The sequence below is a fragment of the Arachis hypogaea genome, chromosome 4 (assembly GCF_003086295.3).
Source record: "Arachis hypogaea cultivar Tifrunner chromosome 4, arahy.Tifrunner.gnm2.J5K5, whole genome shotgun sequence".
NCBI lineage: Eukaryota > Viridiplantae > Streptophyta > Magnoliopsida > Fabales > Fabaceae > Arachis > Arachis hypogaea.
This window is the reverse complement of record NC_092039.1, coordinates 2,409,573-2,431,631: the sequence shown is the minus strand read 5'-3', so window position 1 is coordinate 2,431,631 and position 22,059 is coordinate 2,409,573. Positions and strand designations below refer to the sequence as shown.

General features: G+C 35.8%; 1 protein-coding gene across 3 annotated transcripts; it reads right to left on the bottom strand.

Annotated features, from left to right (window-relative positions):
• Positions 1–1,375: 1,375 nt before the first annotated feature.
• LOC112795693 (uncharacterized) lies at positions 1,376–22,059 on the bottom strand. 3 transcript variants are annotated; one of them, XM_025837792.3, is made up of 31 exons: positions 21,897–22,059; positions 21,473–21,595; positions 19,746–19,903; positions 18,797–18,841; positions 18,512–18,590; positions 18,313–18,386; positions 17,515–17,621; positions 17,166–17,387; positions 16,099–16,305; positions 15,261–15,474; positions 15,107–15,178; positions 14,620–14,972; positions 14,195–14,384; positions 13,837–14,077; positions 13,416–13,755; positions 12,935–13,115; positions 12,677–12,817; positions 12,317–12,578; positions 11,632–12,213; positions 9,993–10,456; positions 9,408–9,544; positions 9,104–9,285; positions 8,636–9,013; positions 8,263–8,388; positions 7,581–7,646; positions 5,681–7,497; positions 5,325–5,604; positions 3,865–4,098; positions 2,430–2,948; positions 2,215–2,347; positions 1,376–1,954 (listed from the first exon to the last, which is right to left on the bottom strand). In XM_025837792.3, exons 1-31 carry the CDS (start codon positions 21,963–21,965, stop codon positions 1,698–1,700), a joined length of 8,253 nt encoding a protein of 2,750 aa, XP_025693577.1. In that variant the 5' UTR covers positions 21,966–22,059; the 3' UTR covers positions 1,376–1,697. The 3 variants fall into 3 exon arrangements, with proteins under 3 accessions (XP_025693577.1, XP_025693579.1, XP_072090931.1); XM_025837794.3 differs by having other exon boundaries at positions 13,858–14,077; XM_072234830.1 differs by lacking the exons at positions 1,376–1,954; positions 2,215–2,347; positions 2,430–2,948; positions 3,865–4,098 and adding an exon at positions 4,438–4,891.

The window sequence follows — 22,059 nt, the reverse complement described above, 5'->3', positions numbered from 1 at the left end:
CTACAAAAAGTTAAAAGTTGTAAGTATCTTGGGTGCATCATACATGATAATGGAGAGATTGAACAGGATGTAAATCATAGGATCCAAGCAGGTTGGTCAAAATGGCGGAGTGCATCTGATTTTATATGCGACAAAAAGTGCCTCTAAAACTTAAAGGTAAATTCTATCGCACTGCTATAAGACCGGCTATGCTGTATGGTACGGAGTGTTGGACGGCTAAAGGGGAGAACGAACATAAGCTGAGTGTGGCATAGATGAAGATGTTGAGATGGATGAGTGGTCATACGCGATTGAATAAAATAAGGAATGAAGATATAAGGGAGAGAGTTGGAGTAGCACCCATTGTGGAAAAGATGGTTGAATCGCATCTCAGGTGGTTTGAACAAGTGAGAAGAAGACCGATAGAACATCCAGTCAGGAGGGTGGATGAGATGGAAGATGGACAAAGGGCAAAAGGCAGAGGAAGACCTAAGAAGACCATCCATGAGGTGGTCAAACGAGATCTACATGTAAATGGTCTCTCTGTAGACATGATACATGACAAAGCACAATGGCGTCGTTTGATTCATGTAGCCGATCCCACTTAGTGGGACAAGGCTTTGTTGTTGTTGTTGTTGTTGTATTTGCAACCCAAAAATACTGTATGAGAAAACAAAATAGGACAACTAAAACAAATATAAAAATAGAAACAAATAAAGATAAAATTTTGTACAATTCTAATATTAAAAGCCTATACCTTTTTTAAAAATAAATTTGTTACTATGAGTAACCGGAGATTAGTGGGTTGGATTTATTGGGTTGGCCCAATCGTTTGAAGGAGGAAGTCTCCGATTAGATTTGTGTCAGAGAGCATCCGTCCGACTTGTGTGTATGAAGAAATGGAAGGTGGTACCTACAAAGACACTCCGAAGCCTAAGTCAGCAAGGGGCTAAGCAGGTTTAGAGTGTATTGGGATTTAGAGATACCTGAAGGGTGTCAGTGTATTTATAGTGGTGAACTAATAACCACCGTTGGAGTAGTTTCACCTTTTAAAAAGGATAACCGTCCCTTTATCTTAGGAAAGTTGAGATATGACTCCTGAAAGTGGGTTGAGAGAATTTAAGGACAGTTACTTATTTGAATAAGTATTATCTGTCAGCTAACCTTCAATCCCGACTTCCTTGGAGTGAAGTCTGTGTCGGTTTCGACTTCTTGGAGGAGATCAGTTATGCGGGGAGGCTAATTTATGGATTTGATCTTTTTTTATCATATCTGGACCTGAACCTTAGTATTGAAACAGAGTATGAACAAAATTAATTCAAATGTTTAAAATAATAAAGTATTTTTTAATTTATATTACATTTTAGTTAAATAATTATATAAAATTATATACAAATTATCAAATAAATATTCTGCAAAATATTTAATATAAAACAATTCAATTTTAACATTAGTTTCCATCATATCTAACCAATCTTTAAATAATATATCACTATAATACACTATATAATATAATTAATTTTTTTGGTGACTATATAATATAATTAATTTACTTCTTTGTGGACTCGCTCTAGTTTAAATATATTAAAAAAAAAAGCCTTCATCGGTGAGACATGCCTAATTTGTACATCATCTAAAATTTAATTTAAATAAAACATTATGAAGGGTTAGTGAATCCATGTGTTGAAATTTTCTCCTCCGTCCAACATCACCATCAATTAGTGCATCCATCTCCCCATTTTAAATGTCATGATCTTTCTCTTCTTGTTGGCACGTTGCTTCGCAGCTATTCTCATCTTCCGTTTGGCATTTCGCATCGGATTAACAACAGCCATGAGCTTTTCCTCCTGTTTCCTTTTATTCCTTTTCAACTGAAGGTTCTTCCTGATAAGGTTGTAAATTTGAACGAAGCTTTGAGTACCCAAAATATTCTCCACTTTCCTACAGGTCTCTTCTGCCAACTTCTTCAGATCATCTGGAAGGAAAGAACCAAACTCAGTAAGTTGCCAGAAAAGATCCCATGCAAGAAGAAAACAAGAAAACCTCAGGAACACTACTTCCAATCTTCCAGGGTGGGGATTCACTTACTCCAAGAGTAAGTCTTGCTAACATACACAGTCGAAATCCATTAAAATGTTTTCGAGGGTTCAAAGTTAACAAGACTTGCCCCTTGAGATTTGAGTTAACAAAGTTAAATTTGCCTACAACCCCTAGTTAAGAAATAAGAAGACTAACCATCAACTTCTTTTCCAGCATAGCCTTCACAAACTTTATAAAGAGGTAACAGGACCTCATGCCCATAGCGCATGCAGTCATCCTGCGTAATCCGTGACATGATATTTCCATAACTATCGAAGACTATTCGCATCTACATTAAACAAGCGAAACAATATCAGTGATGAACACATTTATCAAGATAGAGAATGCGGATCTAGAGTTTGCATACCAACCTGAATAGCATCCATTTGAAGGGCGATTTTCCCCATTTTCCGAAGCAATAGTGAGACAAGTACATTTTGGGTGCTATCAACTTTTGGAAGATTGTTATCTGTACGGACAAGAGAGGTTGAAGTCGAGTACATGAAGAACCTTCCTTTTCTTGAATTAAGCAAGTCAAAAGCTTTAAGGAACCGGTCCTTCTCATGTTGCTCAAGAGTAGACCAGAATGCAGGGGGATCTATATGCGCATCCATTAAAGAATGGACACCGCAAATAGCAAACACAATATTCTGGGTCATCAGGTTACTGTCAGCATCATTTAAGAGTGGCATTTTGAGTTGGCAACAAAGGGAAGTAGCTACTAAAAATAGTCTACTTGGACTTGTAAGATAATAGTGTCTTAAGGAGCTTTGATTGTTCTCTTTGCTAGCATTTACACGAGCAAAGTATAACGCTATGAGGCGAGCTGATCTACTACGTATCCATGAATGTGGGTGCAAAAGCAACTCATAAATTGCTTCCCATGTATCCTTAATATGCGCAGAAGAAAAAAGTTTGTCAGTGTGCTTGTTAACGAAATTTGAAAGGGGGAAACTAAAATGGAAAAAATTTAATTCTTCAGTGGTAATGCTTGTAGAAAGGACAACGAATGGCCGGCAACATTTATTTTGATTCTATGCAGCCAAAGAACACAGCAGAACCACTTGGACTTTAAAGTATGCTATTTCAAGATAGTAAAAATATTATGGAAAAGCGGTATCAAAAGCATGCAATTCAATTGTCCAAAATTAAAATCAAAAAGCATGTTTACAACACAGTAAAATAGATCAATACAATGTCCACAATTAAGTCAAATGTTCACGTGTGTAGGTGTCAAATACAACCCCTGGCAACTTAAGATATTACAAGGGCTGATCTTTTAACACACAAAGTAACACACTCGATTTTCCTTCAAGTCCAGAACACCTCTAGTGTTGCTCCTTTCCAATAATTATCAAACAAACCAAATCAAACTATAAAATGAAATTTCTTAAAATATTGAGCCATATTTTTTTCTTCATAACTTGTGCCCAAAACCCCAAAATAAATGAAAATTATAAATCAGATAACAGCAAAAAAAAAAAGAACACATTGACATATTCTGTTAAAGTAGAGACATAAAATGGCTGGTTCAACGTTAGATGTTATAGAAACCCATATCTCTTACCATCCAGACTTTGACATATTAGCCCCAACCAGGTTTTCCAAACCAAAAGCCGAAACTCTTGTACATTTAAGCATAGAAAGTACCCATTATTTATTTCATGCAGTCAACCACTATCTATCACCTCACAATCACAGACACACACACAAATTCCGTAGAGAAACAAGCCATAAGCAACACATATAAATGTCATCTTAAGTCTGAATATATAAATATAGAAAGGAAAGTACAAAGAAGTTTACCTCAAGATCCTTTGAGAAGCATATATCATGGAACTGATGAATCATCTTCTCTAACATAACAAGAGAATAGTATGCCTGCTTCCAAAAGGGAACAGTAGATTCATCTGAAAAGCCCACTTGCCCTTCCGTGACTGCAAGTATGGTGGACTGCAAGATTCGACGAGTCACTGGCAAAATACAATTTATATGTTTACGGAATCCTTTGTTTACTGCCTCAATCAGCAGCCCCAAAACCTATGACAACAATTTCAAATTTCAATACAAATGAAGCAAACAGGAAAACGAAAATGTGCTATGCTGGAATAACTTAGTTAAAGAGAATAAATTTGGACATATGAAACAACAAATAGATTGGTGATAACTGATTTCTCTTGAAAAGTACGCAACTCATTCTTCTTTTTCCTTAACAACTCAGCAGAGAAAGATTCCACTTGAAAGAAGAGACTAATATGGTGAATACCAAATAACTTGTGTTTCTTTAACCAGAACTGTACAGAGCCTTTACAATTTATATCATTATGTAGACACACCTCTTACAGTTATGAACTTATAATTGCTTAATAGTAATTTCCCAAAATAACTAATCATATCTTATAATAATTGGATAAATACAAAAAATTCTGAATTACATCCCATGACAAAATAAAACAACAGTGACTCCATTATTTAGAACAGGATTATCACATTGGTAGAAGCTTGTCCAAAGGCAATGTGCAAGTTTGGTAATCAAATTAGATTCCAACTTAACAAAGCCAGATTTCAATTCATGCTCTAGATTACAGAAGTTCGATGGGAACATAACCTTAATGGCATTCCTACCGCATTATTTGACAGGTCAACAAGGCCGGAAAGACACAGTTTCACCTCACAATTCACCACTCTGAAAGACCAGAGAGATTAACAATACACCAAGTTGGCTCTTGGCACCATATTTTGATGCTAAACCTCTGTGCCCTATGTGGGAAACCAAAAGCAAGCATGTGCGCAATGAATTTTCTCTGTTTCCTTACCTCCAGGATAATACCATCTACAGTGAAAAGAACCAGAAGCATCTCATAATAAGAAAAGTTTACTCTTAAGTTTTCCCACTAAAGTGCTAAGTACTGAATGACTAACTTCATCTAAGCCTCTAAATAACATAGAGGATGTGAAACTGAGGTTAATAAATGCACCATAAAATATTCCACTGCCATTCCCTTAATGTGGTAAAACCTGAGGTGTCATTTCACTTACCTAATGAAGAGCATTTTCTAGGTTAAACCCTTGCATTCACAGTTTCCAAGATAATTCAAATGCCTCGTGCAATCGACATACTAATTCCAACTAGTACTACAAAAGTTAATAGATAACCCAAGGAGTGATATTATAGAACTCAAATTATCATGATATATTACAATTGTGACCTACAATAAAGTTCACACATCACAACATAATTACCAAGAAATTTTAGAGTACATCACCTGTGCGGCAGCGCCCCATAGTTGTTGCTTGCCACCCAAGTACCAAGCAAGAGCATACTCAAGCATAGAATTCAGCAAATTTGGACTAACAGAACCAATAAGCTTCTTTATGGCAGCTCCACTCATTGAGCGAACAATATTATCATTATCATTGGCCAAGCAAGCTACCAAATGGACAAACAATGTCTGTGACTGCTCATCCAAAACACTTGTTGGAAATTTGACAATAATAGCGTGAATCATCTCAAGAACAGATTCCCGTCCAGTTGAATGCTCGTACCTGTAACAGTTAGAACACCAATGAGCCTAAATCATACTTAGCACATACGAGATACAGAATAGTCCAGAATACTTGCCTCAAATTTGAGAGCAAGAAGTCTAGATGTTGCTGCAAACGCTTTTCTGAGAGCCGATAATCAAGCAAAAATTGCAACAAGATTTTACTGCATTTTTTGCGAATTGATTCCATTTGACTTGTCACCATCAATTCAGCAACCCTAGTAACAAGGTCATATATCTCAGGTACAACCAGCTTGCGGCTGACAATACCCTTTAGAAGTGAAAGGGCCACCAAAGATGGATTTCTTTCAAGATCAACAAATATAGGCAGCTTAACTAATAGATGTATTTGATCTGTTGTAAGAGAAATTTTCGTGTTCCGCAAAAGCGCAGTCAGCAAAGTTAAGGATGATTGCATTAAAGGACTACTAGAGCTCACTGAATTCTGCGCAATATCAAAAAGAGCAGCCTTTACTCTCTCGGCTTGTTTTTGAAGAGATGGTAAAGGCAGCTTCACTAGTATAGTAAGGCATCCAAGGGAAGAAGACAAGATATCCTCGTACTTTGAGCTTAAGCTATCAGTTAATAGTTTAACAAAAGGATCTAATAAGGATAACGTATTTTCACTTTTCATATCCTGTCTCATACCCTTTAGACGTTTATGCAATATTCTGAGACCAAATACTGTAATGAGGTGTGAACCCAATAAGCCACCAGCAACTACCCGGCCTGTAGAGATTCTTTTAGCATTTTTAGGCTTATCCTTATCTTCCAATTTCATCAATTTGTTCTCATGCCAACCACTCTCATCTTTAAACCCATCATCAATAATGCCATAAAGAAAGACAAATAGCTCAGTCTGATCTACTGATGGGTTGCTTTCAATACCAGCAGCTATATGAAGCAACATATTTTCCAATTTTGTTTTTACATTGGGAGTAACATGCTTCTGCAAATGAGTTGTCACAGGTGCAAGGAGCTTCAATGCACAGGTTTTGAATGTAACGTTTTGTGCAACCAGTTTCAAGCTTTCAAATGACTTCTTCCTCCTTGTTTCTTTCATTTTAGCAGCTATCTTTTCCACCTCCTTTTGCTCAGCAACATCTCCGAGAATGTCATTCTCTATAACAGAAAGAAGATCCTTCAAGCAGTAATCAATCTTTCCATTGACTGGACCAGAAAGACACTTGGACAAAATATAATTAAGTGTGTATCCCAAGACATGAAGTTCATATCCCCGTTTTAAGGTACCTTGCAAAACCTTGATAATAAATTGCAAGTATTCCAATCCAAGTTCTTTCAAACATGCAGTCAGTGCAGACCTAGCTTCGTTCCTGATACTTTCTAAATGATTCTTTAAGAAGTTACAGACTCGGTGCAAAATGGTGGGAAGATACGTGTCCATGACATCGCCTGGAAGTAACCTAACCAGTTTTAGAGCTGCAAGACTGATATTTACATTAACCCTTTCAGAGTCAGAATCTAGCAGTTTTTGTATCTTGGGGAAGACAACTTTATGAAGACTAGTTTGGATATCTGGGTTCACACCAGAAGTGCCACAGTTGCTGTTATCAGGAGAAACAGTGTCAGCTACTGCAAGCTCAGAAACACCACCCAAAGATTCCTTAGGTTCTTTAGTGTAGGAAAGTTCGGAAAAGTGAAATTTGTCCAAAATACAGCAAATCAGGCGTATGTAGAATTTTTGCTTGTCTGGACTACTAGATGTTCCCTGAAAACATTTGATCAACAATGAATAGTATGACTTCCATTCCATCTGACTTGCTACAGAAGCAACAGTCTCTATGCATGCATTTTTCATATGCTCTGCCTTTCCTTCTTTCTCATCTAACATCATGTTGAAGTAGAGTCGCATAAAAACCCTCTCAATAATGAACTGCAAGTTAACAAAAATAAAATTATACATCAGCAACTAAGATGGATAAAAGATACTTCCAGTTGAAAGGATATAGTTATCACCTCTGATAATTTGTTTGTGCTGATGACCTTCCTAAACAATGACAATGCCTTCACTCTCTTACGGATCTGCAGTACCACATGGAATTACGTGAAATGTAAATTCTACAAGCTACTGAATGATCCCACAAAAGTTTACAGACTAATTGTTGAATACAGGACAATATAGTAGTGTTTCTGACTACATCATGGAACGGCAGCAGCAAGTTGTTGCATCAGGAAATAACAGCTGGCAGACATTAATCATGTAACATTTAGAATACAAAAGCTTCATATCTGTTCAATTAAATGAAACCTAGGAAACTAATAGTAGATTCGGACACAATCAGTTTTCCATTATTGACTTGCAACTCGGTTATTACAAATAGTTACAGAACCAAATATATAGCAGCAGTAATAGAATCAGCTGAGTAAAAGTCTACAAGCGTCCAGAAGAATTAGAAACAGTTAAGCTGATCTGTTTGGTAGTTAGAGCTACTGCCAGCTAGGATAGAATCTCCTAAATAACGCACGTAAAGACTCTTCTACTGTTTGCTCTCTCTCACAAACACTATTAGGTGAACAACTTGTGCAAGCTTCAGATAGGTACATGACAGTAGGTAATAGTTAGGCCCATGACATGAATCATGTAACTGCACCTAATATCCCATATGTTGAATAGATCTTAGGTTGAACAGAAACTTACCACCGGGTCAGTTATATCCTCAAAAAAATTGACTTCATCACTCTCGTGGCACAGGACAGTAAGTGATTTCAGGTTTGACACTTCTGGAAGCTTTAATACCATTTGATGCAACAATTTCAGCCATCCCTGAAACCAGATCAACCAGTGTTAAAGAGTAGAGGATTTAAGAAATTACTTATTGGTAATTTCAGTTAATATCTATATAATGATGGTTTTCTCTTCTAATCATCCATCAATGCATGAGTTAAGGAAAGAAATCTTATATATGTAGGCAGACAAGTTAAGGAGGGGACATGATATAAGTCAAGATCAATGCGCATACATGCCTAACTTGATACGTCTTGAAATACACACAAGTCCAGCAACCCAATACCTTTCTAACAGAAAGTGATCCATCCATTGCTTCTGTCATGTGCTTTAACAGAAATTTCTGTGTTACACGCTGGACACATGATTTTGTCCAACAACCATCAATGTTCTTCATCATTGACAATTGTTCACTGTTTCCTTCTTTGCTAAGGATTAGACCAAAAAATTCAACAAATGATAGCAATGAACTATAGGCACTATACATAAAAGTTGTTTCCTCTGACGACATGTCATGCACACAGTGGGATAGAACAAGTAATGCATGTTCAACTTGAACACTTGCAAAGAAATCATTATCGATTATCCTGTAAGCATCCAAAATGGCATCATGATCAAGCCAACCCAGAGTTGATGTTGTATTCAGCTGGCGAAGTATCTTTGCCTGCATCCCAACAAAATCACAATATCATATCAAAGAGCTGACAGCAAACAATACAAATGGCTATGAACAGGGACTAAAGATCAAAATTACCACTGAGAGTACAGATGCATCTGATGCTGCAAGGGCGTCAAGAACATCACAGATTCTCAAACGCATATCCAGCTCAGCCAAAATATATAAAGGAGAAAGCGCACTTAGAATTTTAGCGGTACTTTCATCTCCCAATATCGGGGCAATATTTTGAATGATTTGCAAAACTTCAAGACATAAATCTATGGATAAAAAAATAAAAATAAAAAAGAAACACAGAGCAATGGATGTGAATTAAACTATCTGCAATTAAAAAGGAAGAGCACAGCATGACAGCAACTAGAGATATATGTGGTTGTCTCACCAGAACTTGCAGTTTTCTTTCCTATAAACAAAAGCAATATTTCCACAAATTTCTTTGCCAACTCTGACTCCTTGATATACTTGGGTAAGAATTTGAAAATTCTCATCACTGTCTCCCCAGGAGATCTGATCAGCTTTCTGATCAAGGAAAAATTCAAACATACAAAAGCAAAATGTTAACTGCATATATCCCTGTTCCCCCAAGTAATTCTATACATAAAAGCAGATTTTTGTTCCATATTACTTTATAAGATTATCATGTCCTTTCAGAAATACCCCAAAATTAAAAAATGAATAAACAAAAATTGCTAAGACCGCAGTTAGCCCAATAATGTAAGTATTTACTACATCTTGTTAACTTTTCATTTCATTTGACTGAGCTATATTCAGCAGTACTTCAAAGAATTGTTTGTCAAAGTATAAATAGCTAGTTTTCACATGAAAGAAAAAATCATGTTCTACCATAACTATTTCCCAGTTTAAGCCAAAGATAAGCTAAGCAATAACAGAAATTCAAATTACGGAAAGTGTCAACATTAAAGAACAAACATCATTATCCAAGCACAGTTGTAAAATGAGCTAATACCTCTTGACTGAACGATCACTTCCAAATAAACACCACATGCTGTCTATAAGTGCTTTAATATGTGAAAGCAAAACTCTCCGAGCAGGATTGTCTTCATCATCCAATTGATTGTCAAGGCTTAACAAGTTGTCAACAAAGTTCATAACACTATATAGTACAGCTTCAGAAGCTGATTTGAGAGAGATAATTGAAAATATATCAGGTACAAGACTCTCCCTTGTGCGTAATAGTGCTACCAGTTTATTGTTTCCACTCATGGCCACAAAGCAAGACAACAGTGAACTTGGTTTCTCACTAGTAGCAGTCTCCTGTTTGAATTTAGCAATCAGTGATTTTACTGCAGAGAAGAATCGGTCCCACAAATCAGAACTAAATTCATGATCTTCATATTTATTGAGGACAACAGAAACAATTTTCAGGCACAGAGATCTCATATCCTTGAGTTGCTTCAAAGTATTTCCACTCTGCACAAACAAATTGAAAAATAGAGTAATAAATAAAACAGACAGCATGGATCACGGGAGAAACAGTCAATCCACTTTAAGTTACCATGAAACAACAACAAGACAATAAGAAACAATAAAAACGAGCAATATGTGAAAGCAAATCCATGTATAGTTGGAAATAGAAAAAGTTATAGTATATGATGGATGGTAAGCATCAACACTTAGAAGTCACAGAAACTTGTCTAATTCATTATTATTTTCTAGTAAACATAAGATGTATTCATTATTTTGTACATATAAATATTACAATCGTGAGTAGAATTCACTCGGGCAATCCAAAATTCTTGTGCTTAGATTCACAATTCATGAGGTGATTGCTCGTCTAAGATGGAGGTAAGCCATGATTGATAACATACAGATTGGAGAACACCGTGGCAACAGGGAGTTAACTCCCCCATCTACCAAGAAAACAACAGTTGAATGTCACAAATGGAAAATTTTATTGATTTAAAGCAAGTCTTGTTAAGGGATATGTGTCTCCCTTTTAGACTAAAACAATCCATTGGGGCTTGGTTTAGCAAGGACCATTTTGTCCAAAAGTTTTGGAATGTTAACACCGTCATACTTCTCCAAGCTACTATGTGATATAATGGTCTATGTTGAGGATACAGTTACCATAATATTGATCGTGTGAAGATTTTCTGAATAGAGGACATGGGTAAGTTCTATTTTCCTAGGTTGCTTTTTTCTAGCTATGGGAGTGGTATGTCACAAAAGAAGATACAAATGGGATATATTCTAAAGAAACTAGTATATGCTGGATGGATAGGTGAGTCGATAGTCATATGGAGACAAACTAAACAATTACCACATAAGAAAGAGCCATACTAGAATATGAGAGATACTGAAGATTAGTTGGGAAGGTTAATTATCCCACTATTATGGGCTGGGTATTTCCTTTGTGGCAAGAATAATAAGCTAATGTAAGAAACTCCTCTTGCTTATCACAGTGCTAAATACAACTCAAGCAGTTTACTATTTTTGGGCATAGTTTGTCTTTTTACAGAAACACACATCTCAGTGCTTATCATCACTTGTACGGGCACCTGTTCTTAAACATGAATTTCTTCGTCAAGCTCATACAGGTAGTTCGTACATATAAAACTTTAAATTCAGCATAAACAGAATATTACCACAATTTGATTTTCTGGATCACTGTCCTCTTGAATGGATTTGATATTGGTCCCAAAATCAACACTATCTAGTGAAAGCCCACCATCCTCTAGAAGGGGATCAGCAATGGTCCCAGAATTGCTTTGATCTGTAGGAAGCCCAGTGTCCTTATGAAGGGAATCGACATTGATGCCAGACTTTCTTTGATCTAAAGGAAGCCTGTTTGGTTCTTTTGCTTTGTCAAGACTTGAAGTACAGCTCTCCAATACTCGAACAACACACCCCACTACTAGATCAAGAAAAGGGCTAATATGCATTTCATCAAAAACCCCAACAATGTCTTCAATGACATGCAAAAAACCATATTTCTTTTTCCAGGGTAGAGTTACCATATTTTCCAAAGTGAAATATTGTAACAAAGATAACGCTTGAAATTCACTAATGGAGCCTCCAGATAAGGTCCAAAACAAGTTCACAATCCCATCATTTTTCTTCACTATTTGCAATGGCTTTACCAGTAATGCAAAGAAAAGTGGCAGCTCATTGACATCTAGTCCAGCCAAGAAGCTTAGAATAGCTTTCCGATGACAAATGCTTGCTTTCTACAGAAGGCATTTCAGATCATAAGAGTAAAACAAATGAGAAGAAACTGACAAAAATATATGTTAACAGGCAAAATCCTCAAGAAGCATAAGTTGCATATACCTTTCGAGATGCAAGTCCTTTAAGCTTTCGTACTTTTGGCATTAGAAGACGAATAACTAATGGCACAAGATAAGCACGGTGACATTCCTCAATGAAGCCTGATTCTCTCGATAGACTCCATGCTGTTAGTTCCTCCCTTAAATTTTTGGAATTGATCAAGTTCCTCAGATGTCCATCATATGGCAAAAGGTAATCATCTTTCCAGATCAACAGGCAATCCAGAACTCTCATTTGTATCTCAGGATCACTTTCTTCAAGAAGCCTGCCAAAACACCCAAAAAAAATAAAATAAAATCGTATTTCAACTTTGAAATAGGGAACAGCCATTAACAAATAATAATGCAGAGATGTACAACTGACCTGTTCTGCAGGACCTCCTTAAGAAATTGACCTGAGTAGAATGACTTGGGATTTTTCATCAGCTTGAACAAGTTTAACCATTCTTTCAAAATGGTCTTCCACTCTTTGCCTTTGCAAGCACATGACTCAAACTGCCCTACACTGCACTTAGTTTTACAAAGGAAATTAATTATCAAACAGATAATTTAACACTTCAAGTTCATGAAGTTTTAACTATGACTCCTATCCTACAAGGAGACAAAATCCAGTAGACTTCACCTTTCAAGATCATGAGTCTCGTATCCCAAAAACTTCAAAAATAAAGGAATGAATTGCCGGGAGCGAGGTTCAACAACACTTGGAATTTTCTGTAAAGCTTTTAGCAAGAGTGATAATATTGCTACAGTCGGCGTACTATCATACGCAAGATTGACAAATAAATCAAAACAATCAAGTAGACCTGAAAAAAAAATGAAAGTTGATCACAAACCAGCAGAATGGGAATTACAAAAATATTTTGCTTACCAGGATTTGAACATTTTAGTGAAAATGTTTATAGAACATATAAAAATACCTATTTACCAACTACTTTAAATGCATACAAACCAACCAAGACCGTTCTATTTTCACAGCATATATTAAATAGCCAGATTCCCCAACCAATTATCATGCCAGTCCTATCATCTAGGACACTACATGCAAAAAGATAAGCATGAGAGGAAGAATGAACCTAAGATCCAATGAGAATCAACAAACTTACACGTTGGTTGATCAAGTAATGCACCATTGACACCATCATGCAAGTTGAAAGTGGTACGTAGTTTTAATTGGCACTTTTCCAGATAACCAATGAAGTTATCCCATACCAGTGAAAAATGTTTGCTAATCAATACAGCAATACATTCTAATATAGGATCCCAAAGGTTGCTAAATCGATTATTCAAGATGCCTAACAATCCATTCAAAACAAGAAGAACATATAATTGTGGAATCCTTCCAGCAGATAGGTCCATCTGTATCTTGGAGATCAATTGCTGAATGCTTCTGCTTGTAGATATTGAAATAGGAGTTTTTTCAATCGACAGGAGCAACACAAGAGCCTGTGATTTCACCAAAATAAGCACTCATATTAAATCTCAAGTTAAAATACGATGATGCCAGCAAACATAAAAGATACATACATTATATCCTGTGCAATTTACTTTTGAAATCGGAGAAACTTCAGTTTTCCTTTTCTTCTCAGGAGGCTGATCTCCTGATGAAGTCTCACAACCAACTTTGTAACGACAAAGTATTCTAAGAGTTGAAATGCGAATCTCCTTGCATGGATCGTGTAAATTATCAGCGAACTCTGTCACTGCCCTTGTAATCCCTTTTTCAAGTTCTGAATGACACATAATAGACCCATTGTCTTCCAGAGGGCTACAACATACAAGTGGAGTGTTATACAAGTACAAAACTCTAACTATTTGTAAAATTATTGACTCAATTCGATTAAGAATGGAAAACAAGAGTTATTACTAAAACACATCCACATACCCATACTTGTAGTCCAAATAATCAGCAACACCCAACAAGACTTGTGAAGATGACTTGTATTGTTTTGCAAGAGTTAAAAACCTTCCAGTTTCATCAGTTACAATTCTGCTGTAGCTATACAGCCTGCTATAAGAACTCAGGGAAGAACCTATAATGCTTTCCCAGGCTTTTCTAGTTGAATGAATATAGTCTGCAGATTAGAAACAGAAGGTACAGAAAAATATAAGAAATGACATAGCATTAATGAATACAGGTATCCTAGCATAACCCAAGCACTAAACATTTTTCTCAAAACAAGAGTATTCATGGTAGTGAACACCATAGAAATAGGGGCAATGAAAAATCAGCTTTGGTATAAACTTGGTCAGTTCAAATAGGATTCCCATTAGAAAAAGCCACATTTTGCACAAGGAATGAAGCAATACCAGCTTTAACCGTCAGAAGCTGATCTATAGCATCCATGAGATTCAGCAACAAGGATGGATTGGTCTCAACAATAGACATATGAGAATAGCAGCTCACAATCCCCCATATCCGTGCCATTCCTTTTTCATCAATTTTATTATTTTCTGATACACCGGTACATGAAATATCATTTATTTTATCAATCCAGTTACTGATAGCCCCTTGCAAACGGTTGGATAAACTAGCTAATGCTTCTACGCCTGTTACATCCAGAAAGTCCAACTTCTGTGTACTTAATTGCATTTTCTCGCAGAAGTACTGTAACAGGTGTATCGCCTCTTCTTCTGAACTCTCCATTAGATCATTTATTGCTCTAAAAAATCATGAGATAAGTCAAATATAGAAGTTGGGAAGTACTAAACTACAACCTTTTTATGCATAGAAAGAGAAAGAGAGAGACAGAGAGACAGGCTAACGTGCATGCACATGAACACACAAAAACATTACCTTATAACATTACTTCCAAAAGCAAGTGCACAAAGTTCCTTTTGTAGCAGTTGTCTGATAAAGTCCGTCAAACTGGAACCAAAACTCTAACATGTCAAGAACAAGAAGGTTTTAAAACATGCAAGTAATGCAAATGCATCACTACAGTCATTACCGTGAGCTTCTTGATTTAAAAATTGGATCCCACTGTAACGCGCACTCTGATATCATTGATGGGTTGTAACTACAGAGCCCACTGAGAATGACCAACATTAATTCCAAAATCTCATTAACCACCAAATGTAGGTCTTCTTGTGACTCAACAAATCCATCTGGTGCGATAAAGGTTCTCACAAGCAGCCGAACAAGTTCAAGCATAGGCTTATAATCTGACAGATGTAAGTGCAGTTACAATTAGAAAGGGGAAAAGAAAGGAGGACATGGACAACTCAATTAACTTTTTCCATGGAAAGAAATTGCACAGTATCCTGAGATCAATATTAAAAGTATAAAAACTAATTTCAATACAATACATTATTTGAAAAATTAAAGGACTTAAAAAAAGGGGATAATCTAAATCAACTGAACTCATTTCAAAAATTATTTCAATACAACACATAATTTCAATGAAGGAAGAATTGAAGAAGATAAGGAACAATAATCTCAATCCAGGTGATGGCACTAGAACTCAACCCAATCACCCACTCGCTTTTATCGCAATTAGATGCCAACAGCTTATAATCTGGCAAACATAAGTGCAGTTAAAATTAGAACCCAATTATGGGGACAAACACGAAAGAATAGATTTGACCTTGGGGTATCTTAAGACTGAATAAAAAGTCATATAAATAAGCTTATAAAGAAATCAAGGAATAAAGATTTAAGAACAAAAAGGAAATAAGAATGTGATCAGTTTCATAACAGGCAACTGTAGTTTATTTTCCTTGTCAATTACCTACCTTAGTCAAACAGAGCAAAATGAAAATTAGATTACATATAGCGTTGTAACTCACCAGACACCTTTTGCCCATTTTGCATCTTCACAGCGGAAACTAGAACTGATAAAATGCGTCTTAAATGCTTGACATCTCCACTACTAACACATTCACTTATTTCCTTATATAAGAAATCCCATACCAAACTCAGCTCTTTGGCCTCCATCCTGTCACATAATTTATTAAAAGCGGATTTTACAATTTCCAAAACGGTACACCTGGACTCTGAAATAGAGAGAGAGATAAAAATAATGTTATTTGAAACATTAGAAATCAATCACAAGTTTAGTCAGAGTCTACCTTGCTAACACCACAAAATCAAGAGTAGGAGCATCTATTTAATACAATTATTATACAATAATCATGCTGGAGTCTAGAACATCAAAATGCTGTGTTTCAGTCAAACAACCATAGTATTAATACTAATATAAATATTAATATTATTTACATTCCTTACCTTTTATGAACAAAATAAGCATCTTAACATGACGTTTTAACACATCTAGTACTGCAGACCAAAGTACTAAGAATTTTGCAGAAACATGCCTAGGAATAAACCTCTACTCTGGTTGCCACTTATAATCTAAATAGTATCATACTTCTGTAAAAGTAATCCTAAATATTTTGAACTGAAAAATTAAACATCAAACACATGACACTCCTAGATGATGCTAGACACCGAGTGCCATCACAGAAGGTAGTGCAGGAGGGAAGAGATAGCCAAGCACACCAATGAAGTGGGTTGAGGGTAAAAAAGAGAATAGGGAAAAGGTGAGTACAAATTGTCGAGTCTGTCCACCATCATAATCTGAACCTTTTAGATAAGAAAATGGTACCACACCTTGAACAGATGCACCATAAAATATGTATTTATTAGTATAATATGTTAAATGAAACCTTTTTGTAACTGTGATTAACTCTAAGGACTTAATTACAAAATTTTAGTTTGAAACACGATTACAAATTTTTGAACTATATGGAGTTATTTGAAAATTGAGTAAAACTATTTGGAACCGCTAGTGTAATCAAACCAAATATTATTCTATCGTACATATGCAGGAGGATTTAAGTAGAGACAAGCTTGCCTTGGTTAGCTTTATCATCAGTAACAAAATTTGCCCTTTTTCTGATGGCTTTATCACCAATAGAAAAAATTGCTTTGCTAGTCAATAACTGTATAACTCGCTCTGCTTTCGAATGGAACCTTGAAGAGTAACCTTTCATTATATTATAAAGCAATTCTCCAACAGCTGATTCACTGCAGGCAGATGGATCCTTCACTGCTTCAGCAATGATTCTTCCAATTCCTATGTCACCAAAAAGTATTGGAGAGTTTCATAACCAACAAAAGAAATAAATAAATGCACAGTTAAAGAAAAGGAGGGAGGGGACAAAGAGAGATCAGTAAATGAAAACAATGAATGACATCAGCACCTCGTTTAAGCTGCTCCTCCGGGGCATTTCTCAGGACAAACGACATTGCTTCAGCCATAAATTGTTGGACATATTCCTTTGGATAACACCTCAAATCTTTTGTGACCCTTGATATATCATAGTCAAGAAAAGCAACCCCAAAGTTTAGAATACTACCATTTGAAAAATTAAACGCATACTGCATAGGCATTCACATTTAAACTTGTGCCATGTTGGCTAATACAAAATATGATCAACTACCCGTTTCTCAACCTTTTGTAATCAACAATATACTACAGTTTGCTTACTAAAAAATTATGAATCTTCCCCATATTTCCAGATACAGTTTTCTGTCGTAACTAAACACTCAGCCCAAGTGATGTAGTATTGTCAAAGGGGCTGAGGCAAGGTGGAAATATGTTTGACCAGGTAACATCAAGTACTCATCTAAACAAACTACCAGCAAATCACAACATGTCTGTTCTAAAGTACATTATACTTTTGTTACTTCCCTATGACCAAAATTACGTTAAATTCTTGCTTTTATCTTTATAAATTACAATTTTTTTGGCATTTCACCTCAACATGCTTTCCATGTCATCAAACACTGCTCATTGGGAAAAGTATATACTTTCATTAGTGATGAAAGTCTAATGAGGAAATTTAGAAAGATATGAAGGTAAAGGCATATACATTCAGGAGTATTTCAGGCAACTGCAGCATAGTTAAACTTCATATAGATAACAAGGAAACTACTAAAACAGTAAATATTTCTGAATTAAATATTTCTGAAGATAACAAGGTAATCCAGAAACTCACTTGAGCACCTCAGTGGTGTTGTGAATTAAATATTTCTGAAGATACATCATAATATATGACCATGATGTGAAGATCTGCATAAGAATGAAGAAATAAAGTTTCATATTTCACATTTATGTTGGGAAATGAGAAATCACCAAATGCAAATGGAAAACAATATTTTCCTTATAGGAATATCACTGACAAGACAAGCTTGTACCTGCTCAATGAGATCTGGCTCCCTATCTCCCCCACTTTTGAGAAGAGATACCAAAGAATCAACAATTCTTGGCAACATCCTAACCAAACCGACATGGAAATCCATAAGTAAGCCAAGTGAGAATTTTCCTTAAAATGCATATTTATAATAGGGAAACCTTCAAATAAGGCCATGTACAGAGTTGATACATGAAATAAACAAAAACATAAACACGATATCTAAAAGTTTAAGGCATAAGAAGACCAGAATATCTAAAACACCAAGTCAAAGCAAGCAGAAGCTTACGGAACAAATTCTTCCAGAATATCTCTGGATAAAGCTGCAATTAACCTGCAGAAGAGAGCATTGAGGTTTTAAGGGTATGGAAGAAAGGATTGAGAATTATGTCAACAGCTTCAAATAGTAATCGAATAGCAAAACCAACACAAAAGACCTGTTTAGTAATTGTCCCATAACATAAATACAAAAACTTGTAGACACAAACATGCTGGAGAAGGAGACAAATATAGAAATAGGAAAACATCTCTACCTAAGACAGAATTTGCATTATTTTCTTTCCAACCAAAAACTGGGGACAGCGGGAAGAGGATAGAGACTCAACTATTATGTCTTGTCTCTATCTCCTGTCCTTGTATTTCTATCCTGATACACCTACCAAACACAACCTAAAGGAAAAAACTCACCCTTAACCAAGTCCAAAGCTACTTTGTTAAAATAATTAATAACTTATGATCATAATTATTATGTACAAATCAGAATTCAACAAAACATAAAACATGTACCCAAATGAGTTGATGCTTAATAGAAGAGCATATCTAAATATATATAGATGTAAACACTGACTAATTGAACCCATACCCAACATATTGTTTTGTTATTTTTCCTTCACTCAAGCTAATCTAGATCCTCTAGAATGTGGATATAAGCTGTAATAGAATCTTGATAAATAAACTGAAACCAAACTTTGACAAATAAAGACAGACTTCAACAAATTCAAATGGTTTACTTTATTACTTGACTTTGACCAACCCACTCCATGCTACTCCTTACCACCCTCCTAAGGAAAGTCTAACTATCCTGATAAAAAATCCTTTTTTTTTTTTCAACATCATCAAATAGAAAATTACTACCAACATCAATATTTTTTAACAAAATAAGATTATGTTTTTTTTTCACAATTTAATGTGCAACACACCATGCAAAAAGATAAGCAATCCAAGCAATGCCTGCATACCTGAGAATAGGCTCAACAGATAGCCTTGCTTTCAAGTGCAACCTAGAAAGAAGTTTTGAGATTAAGGATTCCTTGTGCAAGAGAACCAAGGCCAATGATTGTGTACAAGGTAGAATCTCTTCATACAATGTGATGAAATCCTCGGCAGTGTTTAACTCCTGTGTTTCAACAACGCAGCAAATAATAAATACCAATCAGCACATGGCAAAGATCAAGTAAAAGGCCACTCGAAATTTTTTTTCTATTTTTCTGGATTAGAAGGAAAATATAGAGGAAGCAAAACTCTCTTCTCCCTTCATTTCAAATCTCCAAGGAGATGAATAATTACAGATGTTTTATTTTTAAATAAGAAAAGAGTGTGTCCAAACACAAAAGGGGCGCATTCCATGGAAGGGAACTAGATCATAACAGTCAAAAAACTCCCAGGAGAACATAAAGAACCAAAAGAAATATGAATACAACCTCCCATATCACTGTCAACATCCATACCCTTTAACTACTAATATAATAACTATCCCTAATCAAAACAAAACCCAGTACACACGGATTCCAGCCCCTTCTCACTTGATGTCGCATTGCATTCTACTTATCACCAAACATGTAATGCTTCACATAAAACCTTGAACGCCACTGCCTCCCTCCAGCAATAACCATCAATAGGCAAGTATCCATGCCATGTCCTATGATATATCTGAAAATCACACTCTTCTACCATGATTATCCATTCCTTACGTTCCACAATATCATTCAATATCTCCTACTTCTAATCTTTCAAATTGTATGACACAAAAATATACAAGACCCCGCATGTTCTTCTCAAGTCTACTCCAAAGAAACCCACACCAATCATAATACAACATATGAGCCAAAACTGAATTTTTTAGACTATACTTTTCAATGCTTCCTCTCCCATTATGCAAGAAAATTTGTTTGAATCTCCTATACCACTTGCTTCAACGCCCCACTTTTACCCTTCCCCAAATAACTCTGCAGCCAACACATTAGCCATGCCATGTCTCCCACCACCTGATAAGCTTCATCTCACCATGTCTTCCTCTCACACTTTCTTTTCACAGATTATGCAATTATCTTAAAATACTACGAAGCTTAATTGACATGTCACCAAAAAGATTAAATAACATGTTTCACACGCAGTCTTTCTTTGCTCTCTTAATAAATGTATATTTACGCACAAATCCCGAATGCACAAAAATAGAAAGAGAGAGAATCAACAACTGAAGAACAACCAAGCATAAGTGAAATGCATATTTTTCCATATATCGTCATAAATTTTTGTATGAAAAACAGTGTTACAGGATAAAGCACCCACCGAAAATAAAGTGATCACTACAGCTTAACAACAATCAAGGTCCAAAAAACATGTGACACAATGAAGCTGCAAAAAACACTAAATCCCATGCAAAACATTATAGAAGCACCATGCACTAACGATAGCTAAGGTCCACATTATTTTATCTTTAGTGCACGAAAGATCAATCAATTTCTACTCTATAACAAAAACAACTTATTCAAGCTATTATGCAACTCCGTCTAACAAGAGCAAGACCACTGTCGACTACTCGAGATAAATTAGTTAAACATAGTAGTTAGCAAGGTAGGATTTCTTCAATAGCGAAGGCCTAATGGACATGGAAACCTTTCATACATAAAGGCAAGAAAATAGCAATCGCAGCAACTTAAATGTATCATAATAACCAAAACCATACCCTCCATTCTATAAGACAGTCTCTGAAAAATGAGGAACCCTCAGACGGCTCAGCTTTAACCTTCTCAAGACTCCGATAGACGTTGATATCAATCTCATCTACTCTCTCAGAAAAGGATTTAAACTGCACAATTCAATAACCCAGTAAATGAAATATAAAATAAAAACAAAAAGTGTCAAGCAAGCAATTCACACAAATTAGCAGCACGTAAGAACAAACTTTCAACCCAACCGAATAAAACAGCTTTCATCAATAATAACGAATATTTTTAAAAATTAAAAATAAATAAATAAATAAAACTCAGTAAAAGTAGGCAAGGGTTTAGGGTTTAAGCAGAACCGGGACTAAGCTTAAGCACAAAGATAAAAGTTAATTCAGAGGGAAGTGTGAAGGCTGGTTCGATTTCGGAAGAGGAGAAGCTTACGACGAAGCGGCGGCGGCCGGGGGATTTGTTAAGAGACTTGACAGCTTGAGCGTGCGATGCCGTTGCCATGTTGAGTCTTAGTTAAAGAGAAGGTAGTAGCAGCACACCACTACTCTTAATCGGTGATGGAATGTATTATATTTAGAACTTAGGAGTTAGGAGC

What these genes read in the sequence shown, in the direction of transcription:
- LOC112795693 (XM_025837792.3), bottom strand. Translation starts at nt 21,965, where the DNA reads ATGGCAACGGCATCGCACGCTCAAGCTGTCAAGTCTCTTAACAAATCC. An exon ending in ATGCATCTGTACTCTCAGTG is followed by an intron (nt 9,014 to 9,103) that starts GTAATTTTGATC and finishes GTTGGGATGCAG; the next exon opens with GCAAAGATACTTCGCCAGCT. An exon ending in GATCACTTTCTGTTAGAAAG is followed by an intron (nt 8,389 to 8,635) that starts GTATTGGGTTGC and finishes ATCTGGTTTCAG; the next exon opens with GGATGGCTGAAATTGTTGCA.